This window comes from Poecilia mexicana, unplaced genomic scaffold (assembly GCF_051168715.1).
Source record: "Poecilia mexicana isolate PSO_F unplaced genomic scaffold, ASM5116871v1 scaffold_9, whole genome shotgun sequence".
NCBI lineage: Eukaryota > Metazoa > Chordata > Actinopteri > Cyprinodontiformes > Poeciliidae > Poecilia > Poecilia mexicana.
Genome location: NW_028263378.1, coordinates 1071646 through 1097903, shown reverse-complemented (window position 1 = coordinate 1097903; position 26258 = coordinate 1071646). Strand labels below are relative to the sequence as shown.

Genomic DNA, 26258 nt, shown 5'->3' with positions numbered 1-26258 from the left:
ACCCTCTATCCCAGTACATGAAGCCAGGTAGTCTGACACCATGGCAGACATTACAGCTGCCACTTTGAACAAAAACAATCAAAGAGCAATGTGCATGCTCTGCGTGCTCTTTTGTTCTTGTGTTTTAGTTATTTGTTAATTTAAATATCAACATACATAATTAAATAAAATAATGATGCAGTGTACACAGAACATTACAAGAACAAAGAACGGGTGTTCTGTCAGGTCAGATCGTCATACGCTTAGCAAAACTCACGGTGTTCTGTCAGATCAGCATACGGTGTCAGATAGTCGTACGCTTAGCTCAGACATGCATACGCTGTCATTACCATATGATTTTATTTAATCAGCAACATAGAATCATGACGTAGATCATCATACACTTGGTTATTAACAGTTGTATGGCATCCAGCTGCAGCCAGACCTGCTTTAAACACACTTTGAAACCATGACAACGCATGTATATCTATATAGTTATCATATTATGTCAAATTATAAACAATTTTTATTTTCGTCATAACTTGTTGCGTATGCTGAACTGACAACTCCACTGACTTCTTAAGGCGCATGCGTTAGCATGGTACTCACTGCATGTATGCTATTCTGACAGCGTATGGCTATCTGACAGGACACCGGCTATATCTGTCAGACACGTCATTACCATAAGATTTCATTTAATCAACAACATAGAATCATGACTTAGATCGTCATACACTTTATTAACAGTTGTATGGCATCCTGACTTAGCGGTTAAGTGAGTTTTACACGGTCGTGTGTTGTAGTTGACTCCAGCTGCAGCCAGGCCCTGCTTTAAATACACTTTGAAACCATGACAACACATGTATATCTATATAGTTATCATTGAAAACAATTTAATGACTTATTTTCGTCATTAAAACTTGCTGCATATGGTGAACTGACAACTCCTCTGACGGTCGGACTTCTTAATGCGCATGCGCAGGCATGGTACTCACTGCATGTATGCTATTCTGACAGCATATGTCTATCTGATAGAACAACGGCTCTCAGCGACACTCCAGTCCTATCTAATAAGTAAAGAGCCATGGAGAAGAATCGACTGTTTCTGAATGTCACATCACTATATTGCAGACTTTTGGACATAGCGTTGTCCCATATATGTGACAAGTCAGTCAACACCTCCGCACAATAATTCAGGCAGTGAGTGACTTTTTTTCATCACAATGCATGTGTGTCTATACAGCTAGCTTTGCTAACATCACGTCAACGGAGCTTACCTTCTTTAAGCTACTTTTCTAAGTGACGAAAAAAGTTAGACGTTGTCCCCACCGTCTGTGAAAGCGAAGCGCTGCTGAGTTAGCTGTGGCCATCGGATTTCTTATTATTTATGCAGCGCTATTATATTACTGACGATTAGACAAACATTTTCTGCCGCTGAGAGAAAACCACTGTGCATGTCCTGGAGCGCCGCGTGCGAGTGAAAGGTGGGGAGGGGAGGGGGAGAAACATGTAGTTGCTTGGATTTTAATCGGCGCTTTTTGCATCCAGTGAAAACAAAGATGTTAACAAATAAACTGGACAGTATGCTGTACGTTTAGTGATATTTTCACAGTTGCGTTCTCGACTGGTCTTGAAATAAAATGCCGAGTCCTCAGAGCCCGAGACCGAGACGAGACCGAGACCAAATGCGGTCGAGTCCGAGACGAGACCGAGACCATCAAAAAATGGTCTTAAGACTGGTCTCGAGACCAAGACCAACTTCGAGTACCACAACACTGCAAGCCGGTTCAAATAACCTTTCTACTCTGCACCAGATTTTCCCCCAGTGTATTATAGGCCTGGCGACCCACCATGCTTTATTAGTGCCACCGCCAGGATAAGTCTTTCTTGTTTATTTTTTGGAAAATAATAATTTAAAAATTAAACAATCACCTTTTCTTTTTAAGCCGGATTGCAAGCGTCTCTGTTGGTCTGAGTGTTTCACTGGCGGAGCAGATTTATTCCTAAAAGATATTTTTAAAGATATTTTTATAGAAGATAGGTTTATACTTTATGCATTTAAAGCCAGACCAATCACACCGCTGGCCTCTGCACGTTGCCTCGCGCGCTGCAGTCGCTGGATTAAGTTTACCTCAGCACGGAACCTGCATGCCTCCTTTCACTCAAACTGGACACAGGCTGACCTGTATGGATATTTACATCAACCCCCTGTGAGGAATTATGATTCTTTCCAGAGATTTTTGTCAAGGTAGGACTTTAAACCCCACTCTGGTTAGCTCTGGTTGTGCAGCTCTACGTGAACCACAGGAATAACTTATAGTCACTCTTTCAGAGGTGCGTTGAGCAAACGGTGAGAATGATTTATATTTGTGGACCAAGAATTTTGTGTGGCTTTTCCATCTCAACACGCTGCCCAGCCCGGCTCTGCCTGCACTGATAAAGATTATCTATGTGTTCCCAGTTGGCCAGTGTATTAGTTAATGACCCAGCGCTAACCTGATCATGCAGGTTCAGCCTGGTGAAGAGCTTTCGCGCTCTCCTCGGAGTCACGCGTCACGCTGATTTTATATTATATTATTTTTAGTATTATTTTTCCGGTTACATGATGCATCAAACCGTACCAAATGCTTTGTCCACTTAGTCAGACAGAGTTAATGTGCGCAGCTGAGATCTGAGAAACTCGTCCCATAAACTCTACCAACCAGCTTATTAAAAACTCAACAGACATGAAATGAAAGAGCTACTAAAGCCACATCAGAAGCATTGAATTAAATCTCCCGTTTGTTGCTCATCTCTGCATAGTGCAGCAGATTACTTCATCATACAGGGTCGGTCCAAGGCTGTATGAGGCCTGGAGCAGAATCTTATTTAGGGGCCCCTTTTGTTGCTAAAAATATCAGCACCTCTGACAGATGTGTTGGATTTAATCTGGGAGAGGGGGAGGAGTTTAATTAGCCAACCTAAAAAGCAATCAGTTATAAATTGCAGTTTACTAATTTGTATTTGTGAACAAACAGCTCAAATTCAAAGATTAAACTCACAGCATTAGATTGTTGCTATGGTAACAAAACAATCTGACTATGAATATTGTTCTTTGAACTTTTACAAAGTAAACTTGTCAGCTCCTTAAAATCTTACATATAAATGTTAAACAATTTAAAATATTTTAATGAAACCAATAAATCAAATTTAGCAGCATTGATAATGTCAATTAACACATCTTAAGTTTGTGTATCTGTTAAAATATTATCATTTATGGGGGCCCTGATGGAGCTGCTAACTTAATTTGGATTACACAAAAGTGCAAATAATATTTATTTTAATTGTATTTTTTGAGTTCCTGTTTTAAAGACTAGTTGTGGGTTTAAATATCCTTTCACTGGCGATGTTTAAGACATCTCCTCTGGTTGGCTGATGGGTGATGAGTGTTAGCACCAGGGCTGAAAATGACTTTTAATGACTTATTTCATGAACAATCCTATTCATTTGTGATTTTAAATTAATTGCTTTTTGAATGGAAACACTGCAATGGCAATATATATATTAAGGCTTTCTTGTAATACTGTGTACGACTGTGTGGTCTATAAGGAGTTGGTGTTTGGCTCCTCTACTATTTATGCCGATGGCCTTCTGTGCCGTGCTCATGTATTTATCCATGTGCCCGCTTATCTTAGCCGCTATGATGCCTGACATGAGCTTCCATGTTGTAGAGAGACAGGTTATCGGCCGATAGTTGGATGGGACTGAATATCCCTCTTGCCGTAGCATTTGTGTTGTATCTCGTCAATCTCAAGTTGTGATAGCAGTTGCCGTTTGCGGATGTTGGAGCACTGAGCTACTAGTTGTTTGGCAGTCATTGTAGACTGTGGGTGTCGAAGTAACCATTCCACCCTCAGTCTTTGCATGTAACCCCTCTGACTAGGGTTACTTGAGTAGTAGCATTCCAACAGATCCATGTTTTCGTCTCTCGCCCATTTCCGTCTTGTTCCTGTAGCCCATTTTTCATCAAGGTGCTCTGGTTCCCCAGCACCTGACGCAGACCTTGTTTGGCCGGGCGACGTCTGAGCCGGCATGTTATGCTTATCAGTGTCTCTCATGGTATGAGGTAGGCTATATAGCTCCAAGGGTCTTGCCTAAGGACCCACACTGCATAGCTCAATTGCACTGTTGTAACTTGCCCCAGCCTGGATTCGAACCCCGGTCTCCCGAGTGGTAGACTGGTGTCTTACCCACTACCCACTGAGCTATACATATATATATATATATATATATATATATCTCATCAGAATATAGACAAAGATTTTTGCACATTTGTAATGGAAACACAGCTACTGTGTTCTGACAAATGCAACTCACTTCTCATGCACATTTCCTGGACTGACACTGATTATTACCAGCAGCATGTAACCAGACATGCAGAGAGGGGGCGCTATTGACACAAATCAAATTGAATTCTACAACTTCAACATTTCACCTGCTCTAACCAGAGGTCGCGTTAGCAAAATATTTTCTGTATGTTTTTTTTTAAACAACGGAGAAATTTGAAGCCCATCTGTCATTTTGCCAGGTTATAATTCACACCCTTGATAGATATATGGTAAAGATAAAAACATTAAAAACATCAAAGACATCAAAACCCACATTCTAACCCTAATTTAGCCATAAGCAGCTCTAACCAGGTGGGTTTTAAGTTGAGATTTAAAGGCACTCAGTGTTTCAGCTGTTTTTCAGTTTTCTGGAAGTTTGTTCCAAATCTGTGGTGCATAGAAACTGAATGCTGCTTCTCCTCATTTGGTTCTGGTTCTGGGGATGCAGAGCAGAACCAGAACCAGAAGATCTGAGGGGTCTAGACGGTTGGTACAGCAGTAACAGATCTTTAAGGTATTGTGGTGCTAAACCGTTTAGTGATTTATAAACTAACAACAGTATTTTAAAGTCTATCCTCTGAGCTACAGGGAGCCAGTGTAGGGACTTTAAAACTGGTGTTATGTCTCCATCTTCCTGGTTTTAGTGAGAACACGAGCAGCAGCTTCTGGATCAGCTGCAGCTGTTTGATTGATTTATTAGTCAGACCTGTGAAGACGCTGCTGCAGTAATCAATACGGCTAAAGATAAACACATGGATGAGTTTCTCTAGATCCTGCTGAGACATTAGTCCTCTAATCCTGGAGATGTTCTTCAGGTGATATAAGGCCGACTTTGTGACTGTCTTAATGTGGCTCTGAATGTTCAGGTCAGAGGTCATCACTACTCCCAGGTTTCGGGCTGATCGCTGGTTTTTAGTTGTAATAACTGAAGCTGAGCATTGATTCTAGTTCATTCCTCTTTAGGTTCAAAGATAATAACTTCAGTTTGTTTCTGTTCAGCTGGAGAAAGTCGATTCAGTAAAATGTCATGGTCAACAGTGTCGAAAGCTGCACTGAGGTCCAACAGAACCAGCACTGTGGTTCTCCCACAGTCTGTATTTATGTGGATGTCATTGAACACTTTGACTAGGCCAGTCTCTGTGCTGTGGTGAGCATGGAAACCAGACTGGAAGGAGTCAAAGCGATTCATTATTGTTAGGAAGTTATTAAATTTTTTAAAAACTGCTTTTTCAATAACTTTGCTGATGAATCAGAGGTCAGAGATCGGCCTGTAATTCTGCAGTAGTGATTTGTCCAGATTGTTCTTTTTTATCAGTGGTTTGATAACTGCTGTTTTCAAAGCCTGGGGGAAAACACCTGAAGACAACGATGTGTTTACTATATGGAGCAGATCATTAGCAACGACAGGCAGGACTTTCTTAAAGAAATGTGTGGGTAGGACATCCAGACAGCAGGAACTGGAGCTTCACTGACTTATAATTTCTTCTAGGGTTTTATAATGAAGTAGTTGAAATTGGGTCATTTTTCTGCATTTGTTTTGTTTGGACACAGCATTGGTACTGGCTTTGGAGAGGATATGCAGATTAATCCTCTGATCTTTTGAATTTTCTCTGAAAAGAAACTAGAGAACTTGTTGTGTAACACTCGCTATGTGTTTACAGTTAATAAATTTGTAATAAGACCAGAGTTAGGTTCGGCTACAGGAGTAGTGAGAAGTGTAGTTTGAATTAATGACCACAGACCAAAGAAAATTAAGTTAAAACAGCCGGCTTATTATTAGTTTAAAGAACAATAAAAGAATAAACAACAACAATGTTACACAATTAACACACAATGACACAAATTCAAAAAAAGAAAAATAGTTTCCAGTTCCTTTCAGAGTATTTTATAAATCTAAATTAAGGATACTATTTATTTTACCTAGGTTATAGTTCTATTTAGGTTCTAGTTAATACTATTTAGTTCTATTTAAGTTCTAGTTAATACTATTTATCTATTTTGATTTACAGTTTGTTTTAATCTGTTTAATCTATTTTTAATTCTTTGGTGTTTCCCTTAAGGAGTTAAAAAAAAAACAATAACAGCAAAACAACAACACAGCAGAACAATTCAGAAAGGACAGATCAAACTGTGCTTCAGATTGATGTCTTGTTTCTTCCGATGATCCAACAGTTAATTCTGTTTCAATGACCCACTGCTAATACGCATGACAACATGGGCAGGTCATACCAAGTTGCAGGGTTGGCAATGTCCAGCAGAAGGCGTAGCTCCTACTTGATGGTCTTTAGCTCCAGGGTTGGCTCGCCATCTCGTTCTCCTTAGGAAGATCCAGTTCAGTGATGATCCGAGACTCTTTAGGAGGGTTCAGTTCAGTGACGATCCGAGACTCCTTAGTCCAGATCCCAGCCGAACGTAAACGACAAACAAAACAAAACAAAACAAAAAAAAAAAAAAGCCTGTTGCCAACAAAGAGCGACAGTTAGCAACAGTTAGCTCCTCTGCTGATAAGCGGTTGAATTTCTGTTGACAAGAGCAGCTGTTAGCTTCAGCGGATCAGCTGTTACTCCTGTTGACTTTCAGTTGACTTGCTGTTAGCACCAAGAGCAACAGCCGACGCCTCCGCTGATCAGCCTTCGCTTCAGCTTTCCATTTAAGTTAAATAAATGTTTAACAAATACATTATCTTTAAAAAAAAAAAGAAAACAAAAGAAACAAAATACACTTTCAACTCACCAAGTCCAGTTCCACAACACAAAAAATGATCCCGAACGCAGTCAGGGTGAGAGAAAAAATATGCGAAAAGCTCCTTCTCAAGAAATAAAAACACAAACTCGTCTTAAACAGCAAATCAGCTACGAGTGGTCCATTTCTCTTATCCGTCTTTTCTTTTCAGCACAATCCCGTTTGCTTCTGCGCTCTCTGCTTGCTTTACGCTCTCTGCTTGCTTTCTCTCACGTCAGAGAACGTAGTAACCCGATTGGCTGAAGCTAGTCACGTGGGTTACACATAAATGCGACCCTTCAGAATAAGAGAATAACAATTTTAAGATCGATTAATTCCCTATTCATTTTCCTATTTATTTATTTCCTATTTATCTAATTTACTATTATTTTTATGAAGAGGCTATTTTAACCTGGGTTACACCTGCAGGCGGCATTAGATTGAAGTTCAGGTGGTAACGTCATAGGAGGGTTTGTGAGCCTGTCAACAGTAGCAAATAAAGTTCGAGCATTGTTAAGGTTTTTGTATATGACATCTGCAAACAAATACTCTCTTGCATGTTTTAGTGTTGTGTGATAGTTACGTAGTCTTTCTTTGTAGATGTCATAATAAACATGCAGCTGATCGCGCACAGGGTCAAAAGTTTGCAAGGTTCAGTTGTTCCCATCTCTCAAGACCGCTAGAAGGTTAACAAAAGCTAAAAACAGAATAGCCTATATCAATATCATTTATAATTTGATGAGTAAAAATAAAATATGACAGTTTTTTTGACACTAGTCAAAATGATGGACAAGAAAGTCTAGTGCGACCTCTGCTTCCAACACAGATGCATCAAATGAATGGCTCATTACCTGGGTGTTGCCAAACTTCATGGCATGCTGAGGTGCAAATTAATTCATCTGATTCAAGACTAGAGTTGGACACCCCTGTTTTAAAAGATATATCTGTAGAATTATTAAAATGAATGTTTAAACATGTATGCACAGTTTGTAAGCCTTGGCTGTTAAGCAGAAATAGTCACATTTAGCGCAGTCATTTCACATGATGAAAATATTTCTTGACCTGATTTCAGATTCAGTTTCTTCATTTTTTGGACTTGGAGGGGAGCAGCAAAGCACTACTGACTTTTATCTGGAGCAGCAGGAGTTTGACCCCGCTGTGTTTCAGCTGTGTGCCGACAACCAAAGGGTTCGTATGAGAATCTCTGTGTGACTAATAGGAAGCTATTTAATCTCTGCAGCAGTTCATGACATCATCATCATGTGCTGTGCTGAGAACAAACTAGTTACCTTGCTACCAGCCGGAAGGAGACCAAAACCAATCCTCTGCTCTTGATCTTCACCGGTTTTCTGGTTTTTCTTTCCACCACAGAATCTGAGCACGGCTAAGAAGAGGATCAGTGAGCTCATTCTGAATGAGCAGGCCCAGAGAACCATCAGGGACCAGTACATTAACCAGTTCACTCAGGCTGACATGGACGAGCTGAAGGCCCTGCAGAGGAATCTGACGGTGAGCATCCGCCTGGACAGAGGACAGGAGAACCAGGAGCCCCGGATCCACCTGGAAGGTCTGACCAGAGACGTCCTGACAGCCGAGTCAGACATCAGGTCAGCAAACAGACGATATGCTCCTTATAGGTACACAGTCATCAAATTACTCTGAAGTGTTCTTTCATCTTTTTGATGCTGCTTAGGAACATCATCCGGAAAGTGGAGAGAAGTGAGAATCTGAGGAACAAAGCCATGATGGTGAGGAAACAGGTGGAATGGAAGTTCCAGCACCAGGATGGATCAATGGTGTCCTTTGACATCCACACCAACCTCCAGCTTGAAGAAGCTTTTGAGAAAAGTCAAAGTGTGAAGATCAAAATCAAAAACGAGACCTTTAACGCTGATCCAGTGATTAAAAAGGCCTTTTCCTCTATCGGACGGAAGCAGATAGAGCTGATGAGAAATGACTTGAGAAGTGAGTGAATCTACGATCAGACAGGTTTCAGAGAGCTACCAGGCTCTAAAACTTTCAAACATTAAAAACTCTTCTTCTCGTAGCCCCTGACAATCCGCTGCCTCAGCACTGGGATGACATGAAGGGCAGCATCTTGAAGCGAGTTCCCCTGACTGCTGGGTCCCAGGAATACAACGACGTGTTGGCAGACGTTACTAAAAATGGACTTTCCCTGAACATCATCGAGGTACGTTCGTCTTCAGAACATCAGACATGCAAAGATTGACATTTGACCTTCTGGACCTCCAGATCGCAGCCCTGAAAGCAGAGAAGAAAAGGTAAAATGCAGCTCAAACAAACCAATGAAATCAAATAAGAAGAAAACTCAGAAAACAGGAGATCATGAGAGAAATATGTCAATAAGAACAGAATGATTTGGCAGATAAACATAGGAAGTGAATTAAAAACAAAAACAAAATAAACCATGGTTTCAATAAGGACTTGATTGAAAAGTTTTAGAAAAATGCACAATGAATAAATGCCCTATGCAGTTGGCAAACCAGGGTTTCCCCCAATGTTTTATAATCCTGGCAGCCCTCCACGTTTTACTAGTCCCCCTCCAATGGCCAGACCACATTTATTTTTTATTTATCTCAAATAATTTAATCAGTATTGAAATCGTTTCTGTTGGTCTGAGTTTCACAAGTGGAGCAAATTTATTCCTAAAAGATAATTTTATAGTTTATGCATTTAAAGCCGGGGAGCGGACCAATCACAGCACTGGTGCCTCTGCGCATTGCCTCAGAATGAGCTTTTAAGTTAACCTCACCGCAGATCCCACGCGCCCCCTTTCACTCAATCTGGACACAGGTTGACCTGTATAGATATTTACATTAACCGCTTGTGAGGAATTATGTTTTTTTGGAGTAGTCTACTTCACATCAAGGTAAAATTTTAAACCCACCGCGTTAGCTCTGGTTGCGCAGCTCTATGTGAACCACAGGACTAACTTGTTGTCGCTTTCAGAGGAGCGTTGAGAATGATTTATATTTGTGAACAAGTAATTATGCGGCGTTTCCATCTCAACTCGAAGTAAACTCGTTTTAATTAAGAAACAAAGTAAAGTTGCGCAAGTAACCGTGAAAGAAGTGGAAAGGAGGAGTGGCGCGAACGGAGCAGCTGCAAAAGTAGTGAGATCACGAAATGATTGCAAAGTTCGACTGGTAGAATTCACTTCGTAATTAGTTTTTAGCATAGCGGTTTCTGTTCTGTATATAAAGGATTACCTGAAGCACTAGCGGAACAAGTCAGCGTCGGGCCGGGGGGCAGGGCCAATTACCGGGCCCCTAACCCATTTTAGGGGCATGGCCGAAAAATTTGTCACGCCGCTGGTGTTACCAGCCGGACGCCACCCCTTGTGTGTTTGCCTCCACCCTGTCGTCGGTCCATCTCCAATGGATTCCCCTTCGGGACGCCAGAGGATCTGTCGGTCCGAGCCCAAACCCATCTGGAGAAATGAAACAACTGGACCAAGTCGAACTCCACTCGTTCCGCCACAAACAAACCTGTACGCCCTCCAACGAAGCTCCATTATCCAATGCTATGCTCACAATTACTCACCTTCAAACCAAGTAAAAACCAATCCGTCTCATTCCTGGAAATCACTCACCTTCCCTCACTAATTCTTTGTCTCTCGTTGACAGTAAGACGAACCGGTCAACCGCTCCAGTACTCTTCCCATTTTTTCCCTTTCCCCTGGATTCAATAAACTTATCATTGTTCATTTACCTGCCTCTCCTGATTGTGTTCTTGCATGTGGGTTAGAAAACTTAATAGCAACATGACAGGACACAGTGTTGTCCCATATTTGCGACACATTTGTCAACACCTCCGCACAATAATTCAGCGTATGAGTGACAACTTTTTCATCACAAATGCTTATGCAGTGTTGTGGTACTCGAAGTTGGTCTTGGTCTCGAGACCAGTCTTAAGACCATTTTTTGATGGTCTCGGTCTCGTCTCGGTCTCGGGCTCTGAGGACTCGGCATTTTATTTCAAGACCAGTCGAGACCGCAACTGTGAAAATATCACTAAATGTACAGCATACTGTCCAGTTTATTTAATATCTTTGATTCAGTGGATGGAAAACGCACCGATTAAAATCCAAGCAACTACATGTTTCTGTTACTCTCCCCTCCCCCTCCTCCTCCCCTCCCCACCTTCCACTCGCGCACGGCGCTCTGAGACATGAGCAGTGGTTTTCTCTAAGCGGCAGAAATTCTTTGTCTAATCGTCAGTAATGGAATATCGCTGCATAAATAGTAAGAAATCCAATGGCCACAGCTAACTCAGCGGCGCTTCGCTTTCACAGACGGTGGGGACAACGTCTAACTTTTTTCGTCACTTAGAAAAGTAGCTCAAAGAAGGTAAGCTCTGTTAACGTGATGTTTGCAAAGCTAGCTGTATAGACACACAAGAATTTGTGATGAAAAAAAGTCACTCACTGCCTGAATTATTGTGCAGAGATGTTGACTGACTTGTCGCATATATGGGACAACGCTGTGTCCAAAAGTCTGCAATATAGTGATGTGACATTCAAGAACAGTACGATTCATCTGCTCGTCTCTTTACTTATTAGATTGGACTGGAGTGTCGCTGAGAGCCGTTGTTCTATCAGATAGCCATACGCTGTCCGAATAGCATACATGCAGTGAGTACCATGCCTGCACATTAAGACGTCAGAGGAGTTGTCAGTTCACCATACGCAGCAAGTTATGACGAAAATAAGTCATTAAATTGTTTTCAATGATGACTATATAGATATACATGTGTTGTCATGGTTTCAAAGTGTATTTAAAGCAGGTCTGGCTGCAGCTGGAGTCAGCTACAACACACGCCCGTGTAAAACTCACTTAACCGCTAAGTCAGGATGCCATACAACTGTTAATAACAAAGTGTATGACGATCTACGTCATGATTCTATGTTGTTGATTAAATTAAATCTTATGGTAATGACGTGTCTGACAGATATAGCCGGTGTTCTGTCAGATAGCCATACGCTGTCAGAATAGCATACATGCAGTGAGTACCATGCTAACGCATGCGCCTTAAGAAGTCAGTGGAGTTGTCAGTTCAGCATACGCAACAAGTTATGACGAAAATAAGTCATTAAATTGTTTATAATATGACATAATATGATAACTAGATAGATATACATGCGTTGTCGTGGTTTCAAAGTGTATTTAATGCAGGTCTGGCTGCAGCTGGATGCCATACAACTGTTAATAACTGTTAATAATGATCTACGTCATGATTCTATGTTGCTGATTAAATAAAATCATATGGTAATGACAGCGTATGCATGTCTGAGTTAAGCGTACGACTATCTGACAACGTATGCTGATCTGACAGAACACCGTGAGTTTGTGTTAAGCGTATGACGATCTGACCTGACAGAACACCCGTTCTTTGTTCTTGTAATGCTCTGTGTGCACTGCATCATTATTTAATTTAATTATGTACGTTGATATTTAAATTAACAAATAACTAAAACACAAGAACAAAAGAGCACGCAGAGCATGCACATTGCTCTTTGATTGGTTTTGTTCAAAGTGGCAGCTGTAATGTCTGCCATGGTGTCAGACTACCTGGCTTCATGTACTGGGATAGAGAGTGAAAACAGTCACAGTGAGCGCCTTGTTTGGTTACTTCTTGCTTGTTGCTCCTTGGTCAGTGTTCATGGTTGAGCGTTATTTACCATCAGGGCATTGCCTCAATTGCTATGTTTAATGGTGCAGACAGTGGTGGTTTCTTATATGAGCAATATGGGCAAATGCCCAGGGCGTTATGTTTTTAGGGATGGCACGAGACCATCACACATTTTAGCACAGAAATGGAATATTTAATATTGGTAAAATGTATTAAGTATTTAATATCTAGGTGTTTTTTATGGGAATATGGATCTTTCAGATTATTTTGAGAAGCAATTTCGATCATATTTTACATTTCATTGTGTCATGTAGCTGTAGCCGGTCTTGGTCTTGACTTGGTCTCGGACCCTAAAAGTCTTGGTCTTGTCTCGGTCTCGGGTTAGGTGGTCTTGAACACAACACTGTGCTTATGTGTCCCAGTACAGCTAGCTTTGCTAACATCATGTCAATGGAGCTTACCTTCTTTGAGCTACTTTTCTAAGTGATGAAAAAAGTTAGACGTTGTCCCCACCATCTGTGAAAGCGAAGCTCTTGTTATGGAAATTTCATTATCAAAGAATGAGAAGCTGTTTCAATAATAAAAGAAAGATTAATCTTTGTCTTTAAGTTTCTTTATTCGAAGGCAAAAGCGTTCGTAGACCCCTCTCCTTAGCGCAGTCAGGAGAAGAGCCCTGAACCACACACATCACATTGTTATATAGTCACAGCAAAACAAAGACCCAAAGTCTGATCTTATCTCTATCACCAGATGGACCACAAACACAATCCTGATCTCAAGTACTGTCCCTCACCTGTTGGAGGAGATTATTTTATGGCAGGAAAGAGCTGATAAGGATTTCAGGAGAAACTTCTAACTCTTCTGTCAGTCATAGTGCAGGTCAAACAGGGTACAAACTACATTTCACACATCAGCCCTTCAAGACAATTATCAGATCAAGCATTTTACCTATTTTACCCAAAATGTCTTCAGGTCTCTTCTGCTATCACAACTGTGGAAACATCTAAACATGATCTGCAAACTTATTTAACGGATAAACACATCTTGCAGAAATACAAAAACAAAGCAGATATAATCCGTAAATAAATGAGGAAAATGTATCATCAGTTCCATCAAAAATGAAATAACACTGAAAATGAAATTTTCTATTACACGCTGCTGAGTTAGCTGTGGCCATCAGATTTCTTATGATTTATGCAGCGCTATTGTATTACTGACGATTAGACAGACATCTTCTGCCGCTCAGAGGACGGCAGAAGACATTTCTTGGAGCGCCGCTTGTGAATGAAGGGGGGAGGGGGATAACGGGTGACAGAGGTAACAGAAACATGTAATTAGTAAGTCACATTGTTGTTTGGATTTTAATCGGTATGTTTTGCATAGAAATCAACTGAACAATATGCTGGCAATTTTGTGATAATTTCACAGTTGTGGTCTTGACCAGTCTTGAAATAAAATTTCGAGACCAGTATACTAAGTAATATACTTAGTATACTTAAAAGGTACATACACAAATGTAAGTATGTGTGAAATATACTGAAGTATTTTTTTTTCTTTCACTAGGGGAGTCTGCGATCAATAACTTTGCCTTGACTTTCATGACAGCAAGTCTGTGTTCTCTTCCTCACCAGCAGTTCTCTACTGCTTGATTGCTAACAGCCTACTGATATAGGCTATACACAGGGGTGACAGTAGGGGGGTTCGGTCAGGTACCGCGTCCCCTAAAAGATTTAGCGGGGTTCGCAGTACCTGCAAGAGAGGAGCGGCTGTAAAGAATCAATTGGTTCATTGATCAGCTGAGATTGATTAGTTTTTCAAGAACAATCTAAAACATGACTTAATCAGTTAATAAATAACTTTTTTCCCATTTCATATTGTTTCTGTTCCTGCTTTAGCAGATCAGAGCAGCAACACGTGGATCTCAGCATCAGGAGACAAACTGAGGCTCAGCAGGTCCTCCTCTGATTGGCTTAAAACGTTCACAACTTTATTAAAGAACAAAAAAAATCAATAAAACGTGTTCAAATTAATGACCCAACAACAATAATAATCTCAGTAATTATTGTTTCAGCGTTTCAGTTCCATTACCAAAATAACGAGCAGGATTTTAAACTTAACTAACCAACCACCGCTGTGTTCATGAGAGGATTATTAATGATCACAAAATAAATATCAAGCCTGAAAACCTGATATCGTATCGGACTGAATGTTTTTAACGTAATCTGGTCGGCATGGGGAGCGCAGGAGGTTTCCATGACAACGGGTGTGTTTAAATGACAGAGAGACGGAGAGTAAAAAGGTGCGAGTGATTTAGAGTTGATCACCTGTTCGGGTTGTTTTACCTTTGCTCTGGTGCATCACAGCCGCTGTAGTTTCTGAACTTCAATAAACGACAAAACTTGGACTAATTATCTCGTTCTTTGTGAGTATAAGTCATTTACAACAAACATCAAACATGGTAAATATGTTTCATCAAGTATTTAACAAACAAATGGATAAATAGTTTGGTGCTGTCGGGCTCAGAGTCTGAGAGTTTTTTCCTACATCAAACTATTTTTTGCCTCTTATTTAGTGGAAATATTGATGTTGATGAGACTTTCTCCAAAATAATAACTTTTTTCAACCTTTATAGCTCCACTGTTGAAAATGAGGCTCTAACATTCACAAATGACACTGAAATAAAATCCAGTCCAACATCTGGTTTGAGGTGATTCCTCTGGATCCTGTTGGAGGAAAAACATCCCAACTTCAGAAGATGAGCTTTAACCTAACAGAGCTCTGTGGTTCCTCCTGTCAGTATGAGAGTCAGGGTGAGGAGGAGCCATGTTAGGAAGAGAAGTGGAAGCTGCAGGATCTTCAGAACAAACAGGTCATGATGCTGGGCTACTGATTATCCCTCTGTCTGGACACAGGATCAATAGAACCAGTTTAAAAGATAAAATGAATGGTTATATGCCAGACATGGAAAACTGGGATGTACTCCATGTCATGAAGTTCAGAGTTTAGGTCTCATGGCATCTCAAGGTTCAACATTGCAGCCAGTGGGCTGAAGGAGATACAGCTTTATTTTGTAGCAATTCAAGAGCTACCAGCTTTTATCTGGCAAGAATAAGATTTCAAATTATTCAATCAGCAAAAGAACCAGATGGATTGGCACTTCCTCCTGTAAATGATTACCCAGTTAAGGATTCTATTTTGTTGGTGCGCCACAAAGTACAAAGCAAAATGTCCAAAAATGATTATTTTCTGGCAGCAAATTTTTACAAAATTAGAGACAAATAGACTTTACTTTTAACTGGGAACACTTTTTTTTGGGTAAAATCAACTACTGTAAATGGAATAACAAAGAAATCATTTAAACCTGATATTGCAAGTATAGACGAATTTTGTGACATCCTCTATTACAGGGGTGCCCAAGGTTCTGAGTCGATCTCAGCAGGTGACAATCTGAACGCCACCAGGAGGCTGAGAGCAGCACTTCCTCTTCTGACGGGCTTATCAAAAATATTCACTAAGATCCTAAACGTTTGTAGCTTCATTAAAAAAGAATAATTATTTTAAAAAATCAACGAGATGTGTTAAAATTAATAATCTCAGTAATTATTGTTTGAACAAGGTGTTGCGCAATTCAGTGCGTTTCGGTCCCATTAACAAAAAAAAGAAAAAAAAGCGACTGAAAGACCGACTGACGAGCAGAGCAGGAGTTCAAATGAGCTACTCAACCACCGCTGTGTTCATGAGAGGCTTATTAATAATCGAGAAATAAATATCAAGCCTGGAAACCTGATATCGTAACAACTGAATGTTGTGTTTTTAACATAATCTCTGCTCGGCTTGCGGGCGCAGGCGGTTACCATGGCAACGGGTGGCTGAAACTACAAAGAGACAGAGAGTAAAAAGGTGGAGTGGTTTAGAGTTGATCACCTGTTCAGGTTGTTTTACCTTTGCTGTGGCTCATCACACCTGCTGTAGTTTCTGAATATTCAATAAACGACAAACTTGGACTAATTACCTCGTTTTTTGTGAGTATACGTCACAACAAACATCAAATAGGACAAATATATTTCATTAAGTTTAAATAATTCTACTGTGATAATTATGTGAAATTAAATTAATTATATCCCGACATAAGAAGATTTGCCTTTACTGGGCTCTCTGGTTCCTCCTATCAGTCTGTAGTTTCTCATATTTCAGTCATCAAACCAAAGTTCAGATCCACCATGACTGACTGACCTGCTGGTCTGAAACCAGCTTCTGACTGAGAAACCAGTAACCTGCTCCCAGTGTCAGAATCTCACTGAGGAAGAAACTGGATCAGGTTTTCTGTCACTTTATTATTTCTGCTATAACTGATGGATATTCACATATAAAATATGTCAATAGAGTTTAATTTGCAATTTTTATGTCTTTGTGTCATGAGGTAGATCTCAGGCGGCTGGTGAGAGAAAAAGTAGATCTTTCTCTCAAAAAGTTTGGGCAGGTCTGGTCTATTATATATTTCTGATTAATAGAATCAGTTTCTGAATGAGACTCCAGCAATCCAAATTCAAAAACATTTGGAAAAGATGCAAAATGTACATTTCCCAGAAATACCCTTCTTTTGTTTAGGTCTCTTTTTCTTTATCAACTCTCCCTGTGAGAATTAAAAATAAATAAAATTGTTCAGCACGGAGACATCAAAAACAGGGGAAGAATTACTGTCTATTCCAGACATCCAAAACATAATTTGTTCCCAATTTAAACTTTATTTGTGTTGACTTTTTGGTTGTTCTTACTATTCTAATCAATCAAACAAATTTTATTTGTATAGCACATTCCAGCAGCAAGGCATTTCAAAGTGCTTTACATAATTAAAATAAAAACAGTATGTGACATTGAATAAATAGTGAGAAAGAGAAAGAGATTTTGAAAAAAAAAAAGATTAAAAAAGATAAAACCATTAAAACCCGCTCGTTTAACTGGGACGTTTTCCAGGGGGCTTTACATCATTAAAAACGTAAACAGTGAGAAAGAGAAATAAAAAGAAATTAATAAATGGATAAAAAGTAAAGATAAAAACATGCTTGTTTATCTCTCTATAAAGTGACAATATTGAGATGAACTAATTAAAAATAGAAACGATCAGAAATATACATTTGCTTTCATCACATGAACACAAAACGCACCTAATACAATAAAACACACTCATAAGATTAATACCAACTAATCTAGGATTTGATCAGAATCATGAACATGTGGTTTAAACTGTCGGCAGATCGAGCGGATCCAAAATACGACGCTGTGGCAGAGCTACCAGCTCCTGAAGAAGCAGATGGAGTTAAAGAACAAACACACCAACAATGAAAAGCTGCTGTATCACGGCACCGGGGCAAAATCCATCGACCTCATCAACTCTAAAGGCTTCAACCGGAGCTACGCGGGAATGCATGGTAAACATTGTCACACTCGACAGTCCATGATGAAAATGTGAAAACAGAAATGTTGAATAATTTTAGACTCTGATTGGTCCTGTGGAGCGCTGTCCTCCAAAACAAATGTGTCAACATTGTATCCTTTCTTTAAATTGTACCTCAAGGTTCTGTATTAGGAACCCTTTTCTTTACACCATTGTCTAACTCTGTCTTGTCTCTGTTAGTATGGTTTGCTGTATTCGTGCTACCTAAGCTAGTTTAGCCTTAACTTCTCTAATCATCAGTGTACTCAAGTGTTATTTTTTATTTGTTGCCTTTCAGAGATCAATTCATATATTTTAACCTCTAAAGATCTTAACACTTGTATTTACTTTACCATCCATGACTCCTTCTGTTTTATTTCCTACAGGTGCTGCATACGGTAATGGCTCTTACTTTGCTGTGGACCCTGCATATTCAGCCCGGGGTTATGCTCAACCAGACAATAAAGGTCACAAGAGCATGTACCAGGCCCGGGTTCTGGTTGGAGACTATACCCAGGGAAGATCTGGGTATAGTCTCAGACCTGTAGGAAATAAAACTCCTTCTGTTTTATTTCCTACAGGTGCTGCATACGGTAATGGCTCTTACTTTGCTGTGGACCCTGCATATTCAGCCCGGGGTTATGCTCAACCAGACAATAAAGGTCACAAGCGCATGTACCAGGCCCGGGTTCTGGTTGGAGACTATACCCAGGGAAGATCTGGCATAATCTCAGCCCCTGTCAAATCTCGCATTGCTGCCGACCTGTATGACAGCGTCACTGACAGACCTAATAATCCATCCATGTTTATTGTTTTCAACGACATTCAGGCATATCCAGAATACCTTATCACATTCACTTAAAGATTTAGCTCTTTTGCAAATATTCTTGTAATCCGACAAAATAAATTTTTGGCGGATTACAGCTTTTCTACTGTAGATCAAAACCATTGGAATATTATTGCTACTATTGAAAACAGGTATTTTTCAAATCAAAATAATGTCGAGAAAAGTTGAGATCGTCCCACCTCCCCATGCTGGAGATTTAAGTTTAATAGTAACAATAAATAAAGTTACATTTAAAAATAATTACACAGGTGACATAAAGACCCAACAGTAGTCAGACTGTAATAAAATTTATCTGGTTGTTATTGTGTCTTGCAAACTTTGCTTTAATTCTACTTTTTTTCTATTTAATAATAAAAAAATCATAAAAAATCATAGTCAGGCAGAAAGAGAGTCATGGAACAGGAAGAGCAGGTTTCCGGAAGAAAGAGGAAGAAAGTTCCCAGCCTGTTGATGTATAAAATAATTCAGACTACTCTTTATTTCAAAGCTTTAAAGGTTTAAAGAATAAAACCTAAACATTTTGAGTAACTGGATAAAACCCAGAGTGAAACTTAAATTAATAATAACTTATAATTGAACCAATAATTAATATTGGTTTAACCAGTGGTTGATGTTGGTTTGATTATAAGAATATTTACACTTACTCTTAAACTTATGGAAGTACTTAAAGGTGAAAGAAGTAACTGTAACTTTGGTATCAAATAATTAGAATAATGAATTATTCTTGGTTTCTTTTCAGAAATGTCTGTAATAACTCACATCATGATTATAATAAGAGTAACTAATAAGTAATGGTTATTATAAAATTATAAATGTTAAATCAGAGAAACTAAAATGTTAATGTGATTTTGACATTGAACTTGAAATGGTGTAAAGTGTGTAACTGTAACTAAAGGTCACTGATGTTGTGTTGGAGGTAGATGGTAGGTGAAAGGTCAGGGAGAAAGAGGGACTCATAGGAGAGCGGAGATGACCAAGGCCTTATTGCTAAACTTTCCTAAGAAAAGGTTAGACACAAGAGGACTGTTGAGCAACTCGGGGTCATTAGAACAGACATCAGGTCATAATGTCTCCAAGACGGTGATGGATATGAGATCATCTGTTCAAGCAGTCAGCCAATGAAACAGGCACAGCAACAAAGCTAGCCAATGCAAATGCACTAAAAGGGTGGATAAACCCTTTATAAGGTGGGTGCAAAAGAGGAACCTTTGGTTGGATCCTTGGCAGCTTCGAGCCAAGATCGAGATGGACAAAGAACTCTGCAGCTGAAGAAGAGCCGGAGCCACAGAGCCGAAGACTGTTCTGCATATGGGGACCAACCCGTTAGCCCCGCAACATGTAGCTTCAAATTGCACTTCTCTCACCAGCTGGGTTTGGACCCCAAATATGAAGATGAAGATAAAGACAAAGATAAAGAACAAAGACAAAGATGAAGAACTGGTGTGTTCCTTCTGTGAGATCAGCTCGTCTACATCTCAATGGACCAGAAAGGTCATGAGACGAGGAGAAAGGAGCTCCAGAGCTGCAAGACAAGAAGGAGAGGACCGCTACGAGCATGAGGAAGTCACCCTGAGGCCCGAGATCTGCCGCTCTGACTCAGTACTCTTCCTGTACTGGGAGCCTCCTGCTGCTGCAACACCTTTTTCATCATCAGGCCAGTTCTGGGGTTCAAAATGCCAAACACCGTCCGTCTCTCTCAAAGTTTCCTTTTTTAGTTCACAGTGTCAGCATTAGGGAAAGATAGGCTAGATTATTGATTTTACTTATTTGATTATTTCTGTTACTGATTAAAGCTGTACTGACCCTTGCAAAACTGCCTTACTAATAAAATAATTAGCATTAAGAAAATCTAAAAGATGTTGTGGACATTCAGTTAATGAGTCACCTTAAAGTTCTTTGATGGTCATAAAGCAGCTATGAAGTTTGATTCTGGGAGGAGAAAGTGGAAAATGTTTTATAGGTTGCTTTTAGCCAAAACTAAAACCTACCTGGTTCAGTAACAAGTGCAAGTTGTAATGAAGAGAAAGAGCGACCGTTAACAGGTGTGCTCTGTGAAACTAGCTGATTCTGGGCTGCTCTATCTGGCTAATTCACAGGGTGAAATAGGATGGGACATCTGGAGGCATAGGTCGTACAAGGCTAGTGTTTCTCGCGCCCAGCTTAAACAGAGTTTACTTTCACTGATAGGCAGTGGCGCAACTACACATTATTCAGGTGGATGCGAAAACATAAATTGCAGCTGCTACAGGCGGCAGCCGAGGGAGGGGACCCTGGTGGTCTGATCCGCGGCTGCAGAATCTGGCTCTTGGGACGTGGAATGTCACCTCTCTGGTGGGGAAGGAACCGGCGCCAGTGTGTGAGGCGGAGAGGTTCCGGCTAGAAACAGTCGGTCTCACCTCAACGCATAGCTCTGGTTCTGGAACCAGTCTCCTTGAGAGGGGCTGGACGTACTTCCACTCTGGAGTTGCCCACGGTGAGAGGCGCCGGGCAGGAGTGGGCATACTTGTTGCCCCCCATCTTGGCGCCTGTACGTTGGGGTTTACCCTGGTGAACGAGAGGGTAGCCTCCCTCCGCCTACGGGTGGGGGGGGGACGGGTTCTGACTGTTGTCTGTGCTTACGGGCCAAACTGCAGTTCAGATTACCCACCCTTCTTGGAGTCCTTAGAGGGGGTACTGGAGAGTGCCCCTCCTAGGGACTCCCTTGTTCTGCTGGGGGACTTCAATGCTCATGTGGGCAATGACAGTGAGACCTGGAGGGGCGTGGTTGGGAGGAACGGCCCCCCCGATCTGAACTCAAGTGGTGTTCTGTTATTGGACTTCTGTGCTCATCACAGATTGTCCATCACGAACACCATGTTCAAGCATAAGGGTGTCCATATGTGCACTTGGCACCAGGACACCCTAGGCCGCAGTTTGATGATCGATTTTGTTATCGTTTCATCGGATCTGTGGCCATATGTCTTGGACACTCGGGTGAAGAGAGGTGTGGAGCTGTCCACTGACCACTACCTGGTGGTGAGTTGGCTCCGGTGGTGGGGGAGGAAGCCGGTCACACCTGGCAGGCCCAAACGTGTAGTGAGTGTCTGCTGGGAACGTCTGGTGGAGTCCCCTGTGAGACGGAGCTTTAACTCCCATCTCCGGCAGAACTTCGAACACGTCCCGGGGGACATTGAGTCTGAATGGACCAAGTTCCGTGCCTCCATTGCCGAGGCGGCTTATCGGAGCTGCGGCCGCAAGGTTGTTGGTGCCTGTCGCAGCGGCAACCCTCGAACCCGTTGGTGGACACCTTCGGTGAGGGATGCTGTCAAGCTGAAGAAGGAGTCCTATCAGGCCTTTTTGGTCTGTGGGACTCCAGAAGCAGCCGATGGGTACCGGCAGGCGAAGCGGCATGCGGCTTGGGTGGTCGCTGAGGCAAAAACTCGGGCATGGGAGGAGTTTGGAGAGGCCATGGAGAAAGACTTCCGCACGGCTTCGAGGTGATTCTGGTCCACCATCCGGCGTCTCAGGAGGGAGAAGCAGTGCAGCACCAACACTGTTTATAGTGGGGATGGTGTGCTGCTGACCTCGACTCGGCCGGTGGGCGGAATACTTCGAAGACCTCCTCAATCCCACCAACATGCCTTCTGTTGAGGAAGCTGAGCCTGGGGACTCTGGGTTGGGCTCTCCAATCTCTGGGGACGAGGTCACTGAGGTGGTCAAAAAGCTCCTCGGTGGCAGGGCCCTGGGGGTGGATGAGATTATTATTATATTTTAGATATTTACATATTTTTTTGAAGGACATGTGATTACAGAGACTTCAGAGTTCATTTTATGTGTTTCTGCTGTTTTCTTCATTTATTTTGGATATTTAAAATGCATTTAATTTATATTATATTTTAAAGTTTATTTATCAGAATGTGTTATTGCATTTTTATGATATTACTATTTTTGGAAAATGGTCTCAAAACAACAATATTATAATTTATCGCAGTAACTTCAGGGACGATTCATTGTCCAGCTAAACGTTTTACTGTGACAGACCTGGATCTGAGAAAAGGGAAGAAAATCAAATATAACATTTTGAATCAAAATGGCTTACAGTTCTGTCAAAAATGACGATTTGTTCCACTGAAATATTGCAGTGATTCAATTTCAACAAGTAAAAAAAATAAACGATTCACAAGTTTTAGTTTTCCACTGCTGGTTCAGTTAAATCACATGTGTCAAACTCAAGGCCCGCGGGCCACATGTGGCCCGCCATGTCATTTTATGTGGCCCGCCCCAGCATTTTATAGGCCCATGATTGACTTAAAATAGATTTTGAGCACGAATTGATTACAAACTACATCTCCCACAATGCATTCCGATTGTTACCAGCCAACATTGCGGCTTCTTGCCACTAGAGAGCAGCAGAGTCACCTCAAGCTGCTGATTGATTTTCCCAGCGAATAAAACTGAGACATCGACAAGCTAACATCAAAACGTCCAAGAAAAGAAACATCGATTTACAAGTAAGACTGTGAATGAAGATGTGTGAGTTGGTGTCAGGGCGGCAGGTGGCGCTAGACTTTTTTTGTTATCCTTATCTTGACTGACAACATAAAAAAAAAAATCGGTCATGTACTATTTTTATCCGTGAAATTACAATCATATTAACATCGGCTATTTAGCCGCATTTTATGCGGTTTAGTTAATATTCACCGTGAATCCAGATCCCATCACAGATTAAGCTGATAAATGCATCTACATTTTTCCCCGTAGTGACAAAAACCACTGACTGAGGCCCCAATAACTTTTAATAAATTAAATTAAGCGACTTCACTTAAATTAGCATCACTTCACCCGCTGGGGTCTGAACAACTTCCTCCTGGTTCCCATCTGCAGAAAAATCTGCGCTAATTCATCAGTCAGTTGGATCTGTCTGATCCAAACAGATGTAAAACTCTGTGAGTGTTTTAGCCTGTCCGGTGTGAGCTTTTACCAGGATTATTATTTATTTATTTATTTGCGTGGTTTCGCTTCTCTGAAACGGACAGATGATGTTACTGGGTAATGTGAACCCAGGAGGCTCTATTTATTAAATCCGCTGGATGAGTTACTTCCAGCGGTTTTAATTCTTCGCAGTAGCGGAGCCGCGTCCGCAGTGGTTGAGCAGCGGACTGCGCATGTTACAGTCTAATTAACTTCTGCGTCGTCATTTATTTCCTCAAGATAAACTACCGGCTCCTCAAATGGATTAACACAACCAGGGGCACAACTACATATTATTCAGGTGGATGTGAAAACATAAATGAACCATTTTTAATTTTGAAGTGTTGATTTTATTTTTGAACCCTTATGTATTTTGAAGTGTTGATTTTATTTTTGAACCCTTATTTATTGTAAAGTGTTGATTTTATTTTTGAACCCTTATGTATTTTGAAGTGTTGATTTCATTTTTGAACCCTTATTTATTTTGAAGTGTTGATTGTCTGAAATACCTTACACATGAATTGCCCCATATGGGGTTTGAACCGATGACCTCAGAATTACCAGCACGGTGCTCTAACCTGCTGAGCTAACTCACCTACCTTACAAACTGTTGAGTTTCCATGGATTTAAGAAGAACTTACATGATTTCACCACAATGAAGATTTGATAAAAGTGCTTATATTCTAATGTTTTTCAAAACAACATACATAATATTTTATTTTCCAGAGATTTTGTATTTTGAAGTGTTGATATTATTTTTGAACCATTTTTAATTTTCAAGTGTTGATTGTATTTCAGAGATATTTTTTTATTTTAATGTGTTAATTTTATTTTTGAACCATTTTTTATTTGTAAGTATTGATTTTATTTTATAGCCATTTAGCCAAGTCTCTGTAGAACCATTTGTCTCTGCTAATGACATCTTCAATACATTTTTTGATCCCAGGCTTAGTTTATGGACTGTAATGTGAAATTAGGCACAAGTATAAGTCTGACAGTTTGTTCACCAAGTTACTGAGAGGATCTGTAAGTATTTGACATTGTTCCATGCCCATCGTTGACATTAGTCACTAACAAAATGTGGATCATCTACCAGGAACACTGCAAAGAGCCTGAGGTTCTGTAGTGTAGTGGTTATCACATTTGCTTCACACGCAAAAGGTCTCTGGTTCGAAACCAGACTGTTACAGCCAGTGGCCTTTTCTGTGTTTGTTCGTTGTTCTTCAGTGGCTAATCAGATTGACTCCACCTGGAGCCACATCCTGAGGCCTACCGTGATTGGGTCATCAATTGCCGGCTCCACCAATCACTGTTGAGGCCTCCCCTTTAAGAACCAAGGACATCCTGGGAGAAGGTGCGGCTGTTTTTTGTTTAGACAGCTTGCCACTTTGTTAGGTGTTTGACTGCTGTAAACTTGTTTTGCTAGCTCTGACAACCTTTGTTAGCTTGTGTCACTCACTTTGTCCCTGTGAGGGATCTTTGAATCTCTGTTAGAGATTTGTAGTTTGTTTTGCGTACCCTGTTCTGAAAGTCTATTTTTGTTTGGTTAAGTTCTTTGATTTACAACTGATTGTTTTGTGGAATTTGTTTTGTTTAGTACCTTTTTGTTGTAAGTCCCTACATTTTGACTATTGTTAATTTTTACCCTCTTTATTTTGTTGAACCCAAACAATAAACCTCTAAATTGTTAAAACCTTACCACCTAGGTTTCTTTAATGTTACTTCCCTTTCCCCTGGCCGAGCCGGGTCGTAACACAGACAGAAACAGATTTTGCATGTTCTATTCATCACAGTTGTTTACTAAAGGCCAACAAGGGTCTGTGGTGTCATGGTCTGTACTCTGAATCCAGGCATCTGAGTCCAAGCCTCAGTTGAAATTTTCATGCGTTGCATCTCACATCATCAACTTTGGAACCTCAAACTGAAACAATGCAGAGAAGTTCAGTTCCTGTAGTGTAGTGGTTATCATGTTTGCTTCACACGCAAAAGGTCTCTGGTTCAAAACCAGACAGAAACGGTTTTTGTAGGTTCTGCATCTCTTGGGGTGCAGTGAGACAATAAGAGCCTTCCTCTTTTGTGATGGTTCATTTGCCAATCGACTTCAATGTCGGCTTCTTTGAAATCGAAGCTACTTTACTTCAGTTACCAATTGGCAGTTCTGTGGCGTAATGCATGTGTCAAACTCAAGGCCCGCGGGCCACATGTGGCCCCCCAGCATTTTATAGGCCGATGATTGACTTAAAATAGGTTTTGAGCACGAATTGACTACAAACTACATCTCCCATAATGCATTCAGATTGTTACCAGC

At 40.7% G+C, this 26258-nt stretch overlaps 1 protein-coding gene and 1 long non-coding RNA gene across 2 annotated transcripts in view; one reads left to right on the top strand and one right to left on the bottom strand.

The window, feature by feature from the left end:
- The window catches only part of LOC148157560 (protein mono-ADP-ribosyltransferase PARP14-like), a 42565-nt gene extending 21710 nt beyond the window's left edge, over nt 1-20855 (top strand). The window contains exons 13-18 of the mRNA XM_088008574.1: nt 8140-8255; nt 8439-8674; nt 8761-9032; nt 9116-9258; nt 17974-18148; nt 18540-20855. Of these exons, the coding sequence (XP_087864700.1) occupies nt 8140-8255; nt 8439-8674; nt 8761-9032; nt 9116-9258; nt 17974-18148; nt 18540-19015 (1418 nt within the window). The 3' untranslated portion in view covers nt 19016-20855. The remainder of the gene's footprint in view (nt 1-8139; nt 8256-8438; nt 8675-8760; nt 9033-9115; nt 9259-17973; nt 18149-18539) is intronic.
- LOC148157561 (uncharacterized) lies at nt 6098-7483 on the bottom strand. The gene is made up of 2 exons (XR_015764220.1): nt 7080-7483; nt 6098-6802 (listed from the first exon to the last, which is right to left on the bottom strand). It is a non-coding gene; the product is annotated as an uncharacterized LOC148157561 (long non-coding RNA).
- Nucleotides 20856-26258: the final 5403 nt, after the last annotated feature.